Below are 9,416 nucleotides of genomic sequence, written 5' to 3'. Positions count from 1 at the left end.
AGGCACGCGCCACCATGCCCAGCTAATTTTCTGTATTTTTAGTAGAGGCGGGGTTTCACCATGTTGACCAGGATGGTCTCGATCTCTTGACCTTGTGATCCACCCGCCTTGGCCTCCCAAAGTGCTGGGATTACAGGCGTGAGCCACCGTGCCCGGCCAGAAAAGCGATTTTCTATCCAACTGGCAGCTTTTCTTAGCCCAAAACAATCAGCATGTTTTTTCTTAAGTAGATTTAAGAATGAGTAATTTGCCTTACTTTATCATGAATAGAGTAACAATTTGAATTATGATGGCAAAAACCTCTAACCTTGATTAGATGACATGAGTGGTACAGATAATAATTTGGGAGGCAGGAACAACTGTTTGGAAAAGCTAAGCTAAATACCCCTCAATTTTCATTTATATCTGAGATCTTTGAAGACAGTATCCCTAAAACGTCTCCACACTCACTATAAGCATCTTTAACAAACTTCCCTTGTCTCGTTCACCATGACTCACCTGGAGTCACACCTTTAGACAGTTTTTCCTCCATCATCCAGGGCTCTTTTCCATCCTCCAATAATGTGATCACATATGGCTTAGTAATGGAAAGACCTGCTTACAGGAAGAATATAGAATTGCTTAAGCTGCAGTCCTCTATTACGAGAGGCCATCACAAAAGAGACCACAGGAAGGGATGAAGGGTGTTCACTGACATGGAAAGATAAGCTTCAGGCAGGGCACAACAGAGCTACACATTTCCTTGGGAACATGGTACAGAAATTCAGCCACTTACTTGGGAGGATCTCCAGCAATTCAGAGTGACAAAAGAAAGGTGTCCCCTATTGGAGTGGAAGGGGTGATATCCTTACCTAGAGAGACCAGGATCTTGTAATTCTGGACCATCACATCCTTGTATAAGTCCCTTTGAGCAGAATCTAGCCATCCCCATTCTTCGTGAGAGAAGTGTATAGCTACATCACTAAATGTCACCTGAAATGGCAAATACATTTAGGTTCAACCATGGCACAGACCTCTTCTGTCACTGAAGAAGGGGTAAAATTAGGCTGGTTGTGGAAGAAATAGAACAAGATTCAGGAGTTGTGACAATGATTGGGAATGTGATCTCAGTTAAGTAATAACAGGATAGTTATATAGACAGAATTATTATATAATAAGGGGCACAGTTATGTGCTTAGGCTTATTATACAATAAGGGTGAGAGACAAATAGAGCTTTGCTTCAGTGAACTTTTTAAAAGTTACAGAATTATACAAATTTTTAAAAATCAGCATTTAACATTTGACAGCACAGAGTCAAGTATTTAGTTATATCTTTTACATTAAGTAATAGGCAAGTAATTAAAAAATGAGGCTAAAGTGATTGTTCCTCAAATCAGATACTCAGGATGATCTAATAAGGCTCACAAAAAATGGGTTCAGAAAAAAAGACATCCTTTTATTAAAGACTGATAAACATACGTTGTTATGGTTTGACTGTGTCCCTCAAAAAGCATGTATTGAACTTAATCACCATTGTAACAGTACTGAGTGGTGAGACCTTTGGAAAATGAATAGGCCTAGAGAGCTCTGCCTTCGTGAATGGATTAATGTCATCATCATGGGAGTGGGTTCCTATTTAAAAAAATTAGTCCAGGCATCCTTTTGCCTCTCTCTCTTCTCTCTGCCCATCCACCATAAAAGGACACAGCAACAGGGCCTTGCCAGATGCCTGCCCCTTGATCTCGGAGTTCCCAAGCTCCAAAACCATGAGAAGTCAATTTCTTTTCTTTCTTTTTTCTTTAAGAAAGCTAAAAGCAGGCCCCAATCTTTTCTGGCTTGTAAAATGTTTGCTGAGAAGTCTGCTATTCGTCTGATGGGATTTCCTAAATATGTAACTTTTTCCTTTTCTAGACTGCATGCAGAAAGCTCTCTAAAAAATGGCACTACATCCTCAGGAATGGTTCTTAATCAGACAGCGATGGTGGAAATGACAGATGTAGAAATCGGAATCTAGATGGCAACGATGATTGCAATTCAGGAGAAAGTTGAAACCTAACTTGAGGAATCTCAGGAATCCAGTAAAAGGAATCAAGACCTCCAGGGGAGAGAGTTCGGTGGTGGTGGCCAGGCAGGAGAACCACCAACCTCTGTTGCCCAGGCTGGAGTGCAATGGTGTGATTTTGGCTCAATGCAACCTATGCTTCCTAGGTTCAACAGATTCTCCTGTCTCAGCCTCCTGAGTAGCTGGGATTATAGGTGCCTGCCATCATGCCCGGCTACTTTTTGCATTTTTAGTAGAGACAGGGGTTTCAACATGTTGGCCAGGCTTGTCTCGAACTCCTGACCACAAGTGATCTGCCACCTCATTGCCTCAGCCTCCTAAGGTGCTGGGATGACAGGTGTGGGCCACCGGGCCCAGCCGAGAAGTCAATTCCTACTGTTTATAAATTACTCAGTCCATGGTATTCTGTTACAGCAGGAGAAATGGACTAAAATATATGCATAACTGATTCATAAAAAAGAAAAATATATTTATGGTGTATACTTAAACTCTGTATTGACAGACATTTAATAATTAAAATATGATACCCCTGGGTGAAAAGACTGAAGGATGGTTTCATGCCATTGATCAGGGGTCCTTAAACCCCAGGCCATAGACTGGTATCAGTTTGTGGCCTGTTAGGAACCAGGTCATGGCCGGGCGCGGTGGTTCATGCCTATAATCCCAGCACTTTGGGAGGCCGAGGCGGGTGGATCACGAGGTCAAGAGATTGAGACCATACTGGTCAACAGGGTGAAACCCCGTCTCTACTAAAAATACAAAAAAAAAAAATAAGCTGGGCATGGTGGCGCACACCTGTAGTCCCAGCTACTTGGGAGGCTGAGGCAGGAGAATTGCTTGAACCCAGGAGGTGGAGGCTGCAGTGAGCCGAGATTGCGCCATTGCACTCCAGCCTGGGTAACGAGCAAAACTCCGTCAAAAAAAAAAAAAAAAAAAAGAACCAGGTCACACAGCAGGAGGTGTATGTCGGCCAAGTGAGCATTACCACCAGAGCTCCGCCTCCTGTCAGATCAGCCATGGCATTAGATTCTCATAGGAGTGCCATTTCTACTGTGAACTGTGTATGCAAGGGATCGAGGCTGCACGCTCCTTATGAGAATCTAACCTGTGTCTAAGGATCTGAGGTGGAACAGTTTCGTCCCCAAACCACCACCTCCACGACCTCCCACTTCTGTGGAAAAATTGTCTTCCATGAAACCGATCCCTGATGCCAAAAAGCTTGGGGACCCCTGCCATAGATAGTCCTTACACAGGACCAGAAACTAAGAGGAAAAAATAACAGAGTATATTTCAAAGAAAATATTCTAAGGAAATACTCACAGATGTGCTTAGAAATTCCTCTCAGTAGTACTCATTTCACAGTATTTAAAATAGTAAAACTTTAGAAGCTTAAATATTCAATAATAGCTTAATCGCTAGTCAAATTATGTGCAAAAAATACATCCACTTACTACAACATTATTACGGTCTTTGATTTGTGAAACGGACTGCTCTACTGTGGTAGTTTTTTTTTTAGCTCTGAGAGTTAATTCAGTATTGTATTACTTTATTTGGATATTTTACATGCATGTTCACCAGTAACACTGGTCATTGGTTTCAAAGGCAGAATTTACTTTTGCCAGGTGTTGGGAAAATAAAATTCAAATCTCCTGCCAAGGGCAGAAAATCCTCTCCACAAATGCAGAAAAGAAAGAAAACAGTTTTATTTCTGAATAAGCATTAAATCAACTGTGATGCACTTCACGGGCAATCCAATAATGAGATTAAAACAACAGGAAGACATCTCACTCATCCTTTTGTATTGCCAAGCAGATACAATCCAATACATACGTTTTCCAAATAAACAATAACTTATCTTCAAGTAAGACTTGACAGTTCAATTTGCTACACATTATTTACCCTAAATTCACTTGTTAACTGGAATTGATACCGTGTTAATTGCCTTTATCCTAAATAAAAATAACATTTCTCATAGCTTTATGACAAACCAGTCATTACAAGTTAGAGCAGTGACGCTTCTTTCTTCCCCCACAGTTACCTGGGCAGCCTGCAGTATTCACCCAACTCTGTCCCCAAAAGAACACAGGATATCTGTCCTAGCATTTATTTTTTTTTATTTTTTTTTATTTTTTGAGACGGAGTTTCGCTCTTGTTACCCAGGCTGGAGTGCAATGGTGCGATCTCGGCTCACCGCAACCTCCGCCTCCTGGGTTCAGGCAATTCTCCTGCCTCAGCCTCCTGAGTAGCTGGGATTACAGGCACGTGCCACCATGCCCAGCTAATTTTTTGTATTTTTTTAGTAGAGACAGGGTTTCACCGTGTTGACCAGGATGGTCTCGATCTCTTGACCTCGTGATCCACCCGCCTCGGCCTCCCAAAGTGCTGGGATTACAGGCGTGAGCCACCGCGCCCGGCTGTCCTAGCATTTATTATAATTTCTAATGCTTTCTTACTTTCCTACCAGTGCTGCAATCCTCAATACAGTAGCCACTAGCCAATTTGGCTACATACATTTAAATTAATTAAAATGTAAAAATAAAAACAAAGAAAATTTAAAATTCATTTTCTCCATTGCTTAAGCCATAGTTCAAGTACTCAATAGTCATACGGGGCTGATGGCTACCATACTGACCAGTTCACATGGAGAACACTTCCACCACCGCAGAAAGTTCTCTTAGACAATACTGCACTAGATCATGGAGTCCTGTGTGTCAGTGTACACCAAAATCCATGTTCAACTTTTCCTAACAGGTATTTCATAAGTGTTTAGAAGATGAACCAATGAATGATTTTAGCATAGTTCAATTTAGCCTTTACATTTTTTTTTTTTTTTTTAAGAGACAGCGTCTTGCTCTGTCACCAGGCTGAAGTATAGTGACATAATCATAGCCCACTGCAGCTCCATACCACAGGGCTCAAGAAATCTTCCCACCTCATCAGCCTCCTGAGTAGCTGGCACAACAGGCATGTACCACCACACCAGTTTTTCAATTCTAATTATCTAATTTTTCCAAGAAAACAGACTTCACCCAGCATGTACATCTGCTACCCACATCCCCTCCTGTGCAAGCTTCACCTTCCATGCCATGATTCTGCCCCACCCGTTCTTCATTACTCCTCTTATTCACTCCACAATTACTTACTAAGCATCTATTTGGTGCCAGGTACCACTCTGGGTACTGAAGCTATAACAGTCAACAAAAAAGAAAAAATATTCCTCCCACCAGGAACAGACAAACAATGAGCACGTAAATCTACTGAACATACAGTACATCAGCTAGTGAGTGACACAGGCCGTGGAAAACGACAACGCAGCGATGGAGGAGTGGCAGTGCTAGGCGAAAGAAGGTGACTGCAATTGCAAACAGGCGTTCAGGGAAGCTCTTCTGAGAATTAACCACCGAGCAAACACACGAAGGAGATAAGAATGCAAGCTCGTGCATATGTGGGTGAAGAATATTCAGGTGGATGGCACAGCAACTGGTGACAGTGGCTGGAGCTCACAGGGATGAGGAGGCAGGGAAGGAAGGTGGGATCAGAGAGATAACAGCCTAATAGTACAAAGAGGCCACTGAAAACGTGTAGGTTGAGGAATGACAGGAATTTACATAACAATGGGATCACGGTGACAGCTGTACTGAGAAGAGACTGATGAGGGTTAAGGGCAGGTGCAGGGAATCTAGCGAGGAGGCTACCGTGATAATGCAGGTGGCTTGGATGAGGTGGAGGAGGTGGAGGTGGAGGTGGAGGTGGTAATGGGGTAACTAATGGTCAGATGCTGTACATGGTGTATAATTTAGATCCAATTAGAGGACCTGAATATGAGTTATAAGTCAAGGGGAAGAATCAAGGATGACCGCAAACATCTCTTCACTTGAGACCACATGGTACGGTTCTGACAGCCATAAAACAACCTTACATTCCAAACTTGCATTGTGAATTACAGTTTAAAAATTTTGGCAAGACTACAAAGTCTTCTAGCAAAAAACTGTAGAAAACGGGAACACTGGGTGAGAAGGACAATGAAAGAAACCATAGATCCAGTCCCTTAAATGGACTTGACTAGGTGGGAACAGGCAGGAGAAGCAAAGCAAACACACAGAGGCCTGATAAAGTGTTTCAGGGAGATTTAGGGACACACCGACTTACTTGAGACATTACTCTGCAATTTCCAACAGCCAGCAGAGTCCTCTTTCCAGGCTCTTATCTTAGAAATGGGCAGTGTCTTGAGGGCACAGAAGGGCAGGAAAAAGCAGTCAGGAAAAATCACGCTTTTATCTTGCATCACCTGTGACATCCCGTAATGGAAAAGCACCTTGGTAATCACTCTCCGGGGCGCTAATCTCTCCCTGGAAACAAACAGGTGTTTCTCCGCAAGGCGTAACAATTTACCAGGTGCCACTTGCGAGGAAAATCAATTATTCTGTACATAAAAGCCTCATAAAACAACAGTAATAACTTTATCAGCTCGTTCAATCTTCCCCACTATGCGCGATGGGCACTCACATTATTCCAGATTTCTTTTTCAAACCAACGACAAAACTGAAATTCCAAGATTCTGAACCCATTTGTTCAAGGTTACACAACTGCAAAGCGCCGGCTTCATGACTACACAACCCAAAAACAACTGTGGCTGGCGTCTGCTCTCGGGCCCACTTCTCTCTCGCAACCGCGCCAAGAGGTCGGCGCCGTCATCACCCCGTGTTTACACAGCAGGACACGAAGGCCAGAAAAAGCCAAGACCCCGGCCGGGGTCACACCGCGGGCCGACGCAGGGCCCGAGCCCCGCCGCCGCCCCCAGGACCCACACTTGCCGGAGTCCTCAGCGGGGCCTCACCGTCCCCGCAGGCGCTCCGAGCCCGCACCTCTGAGGACCTGAATCGCAGCGTCGCTGGTGAGCAGTCAACGGCCGTCCACGTCCCGGAACAACACTGCTCAGAATCGTTCCTGAGTCTAGATGCCGCCGCCAAACCTGAAGCTACCGCAGGACGGATCCTGTATGGCACCCACCGCCGAGCCACATTTCCCAGAATCCTCCGCGAGCCGGACAAAAAGTCCCGGGTGCCGCGAACAGCCGACACCGGAAGATCACACTTCCCAAGAGTCTCTGCGGCAGCGCGATCTTGGCACGCCGCAGGGAAAACCGGTCTTGGCTTCGTAGGAAACTAAACTGCCTGGGGCTGTCGACCCAGAGCCTGCCAGCTAGGACCACGCGCGAAGTGTTCTGAGCACACACACAGTCATCCTCTGTTGACCGATACACCTCCGAACCAAGGGACACCCTCTACTTTTAAGGACCAAGAAACTACACTTCCCAGAAAACTCTGCTGCCGCGCCAAGGTCTTCCGGGTGATTTGTGTGTTCACACAAACATTTCCCTCTGGGACGTGGGCAGCCCTTGCTGGTTCCGCGCAACGTTGCTAGCAGAGGGGCTCCTCTCATCCCGAAACCTTGCCGCTGCACTGTCCACCTTCTGAGCAAACAAGCTTGGGCCTCTTTTATGCGGGCACCAATCCATTCATGAGAACTCCCGCCTCATTACTTAATATCTCCTCAAAGGTCTCACCTCTTAATATTGTCACAGTGGGAATTTGGTTTCAACATATGATACAGTGGCGGAGTCAGGAGACAGACATTCAGATCATAGGGCGCCCTGAATCTTAAACAGCTTCAGCATCAACGCAAACCGGCTTTTCTTCTCCCAAGTACATATTCTAAAATGTGCAGTCGACTAGATAGATCCCAACAGCAAAAACCGCTGATTGTAAACATTGCATTATATTAAACAGGAAAGGGACAGAAGGCAGCTACGAGCTAGTGGAAGGGAGTAGGTTCAGAATTGCCTGTAATGTGTTTTCCTTTCTCCTTATTGCTGTCTTTCTCTCTCTCTGTCTCATTTACTTTCTCAATTGTCTGGCATAATATTTGTTTAAAACAGACTTGTTTATGCCGGTGATTCTATGTCACACGCCTGATTTCTCCTTGGTCTCTATTCCGGTGCCTCTATCCTTTCTGCTAACAATGCAAGTTATGGTCTTACTGGAAAAGGGGTCTCGATCCAGACCCCAAGAGAGGGTTCTTGGATCTTGTTCAGGAAGGAATTTAAGGTGAGTCACAGAGTGCAGTGAAAGAAGCAAGTTACTTAGAAACATCATTAGAGAGCAGGAGGCCCTCAGAAAGCAAGAGGAGAGACGTACTGGCTTTAAGTTTTTCTTATACAGGAGTCTTATCTATGAACAGACTAAGCTAAGCTGTGTCTATGTGTGGATGAGCAGGCAGAATGACAAAATTAATTACTGTATTCATTTAAACTAGCCTTGACATTCTAGTGTCAAGCACATCAAAGCATAACTATTCTCTTGAAAGCATATATTGTTATGGGTATTGGGACATCTGGACTCCCCACTGTTGTAGGAGTGTCCCTGTATCTATCTTCAGACTGTTTCCTCAATTATAAACACCTCATGACTATGGCTCATGACCAGCAAGGAATGTAATTTGCTAGTCTCAGAATGGAGCTGTACTTAAAATGGCATTCTCTAGCTCTCCTAGGCTCCTGCTTCACTAATGATGGAGCACCCACAAGTTAGGGGTTTAGCTTCACAATAATGCTTTTTACGAGATGGCCAGACATAGCTATTGAAACAAAAGGACTAGCCTCCATTTAAAGTTCTTCTCGCCTCTGCCCTGAGTCACATCTACTCGTCTAATGTTGCCCTCTCTCCGCTCATGAACTTAACTCATATTACAAGTATCTGAGGACTCACAGTGGGAAGCCACCATAATTCTTCCAGGGAGCTCATGAGGAAAAGCAGCAATAATGAGGAGTCTCTATGTAAGCTTTTCTGGATGGACTGAGCAGGGACATAAGTCTTAAGTGTGGTTTAAAGTGGTTCCAGAGTGGTAGGGATCCTGGTCTTGTCTGAAAATAAAATTACATCATCTCTAGAAGAGAAAGGCACTTTCATCTAAGGATATGGGAAGCTCCATGAAATCTCTTTCCAAGGAAAGACAAAGGTAACCAACAAAAAAGGAAGCAAAGCAAACTGATGGAAGAATTTAAAAATAAACTTCCCAAGGGGCCCATAAAATCTTCAGTTATTATTATCAGATACATATTATGAAGCAACTATGCCTACCATCTTAAAAACGTCTTTGAAAAACTGAAATTAAAATGTCCTAGAGAGAGAATTATGAATAGTCAGTCAATTGAAATAAATTACCCAGAATGCAACACAGAGTTTGAAGGATGGAAGTTACAGAGAATTTAAGACTCCTGGGGCGCGGTGGCTCAAGCCTGTAATCCCAGCACTTTGGGAGGCCGAGGCGGGTGGATCACGAGGTCAAGAGATCGAGACCATCCTGGTCAACATG

At 44.1% G+C, this 9,416-nt stretch overlaps 1 protein-coding gene across 3 annotated transcripts in view; it reads right to left on the bottom strand.

Annotated features, from left to right (window-relative positions):
- The window catches only part of LOC108286388 (zinc finger protein 181-like), a 26,999-nt gene extending 19,888 nt beyond the window's left edge, over window positions 1-7,111 (bottom strand). For 2 of the 3 annotated variants that reach the window (XM_037729841.1, XM_037729839.1), the window contains exons 1-2: window positions 6,192-7,099; window positions 499-597 (exon numbers count right to left, since the gene is read on the bottom strand). In XM_037729841.1, the coding sequence (XP_037585769.1) occupies window positions 499-597; window positions 6,192-6,339 (247 nt within the window). In that variant the 5' untranslated portion in view covers window positions 6,340-7,099. The other variant, XR_001817909.2, reaches the window with a different exon arrangement.
- Between the last annotated feature and the right edge of the window lie 2,305 nt (window positions 7,112-9,416).

This window comes from Cebus imitator, unplaced genomic scaffold (genome assembly GCF_001604975.1).
Source record: "Cebus imitator isolate Cc_AM_T3 unplaced genomic scaffold, Cebus_imitator-1.0 Scaffold318, whole genome shotgun sequence".
In the NCBI taxonomy this organism is placed as follows: Eukaryota; Metazoa; Chordata; class Mammalia; order Primates; family Cebidae; genus Cebus; species Cebus imitator.
Note: the sequence above shows the minus strand (reverse complement) of the source record. Positions and strands in the feature narration are given on the sequence as shown.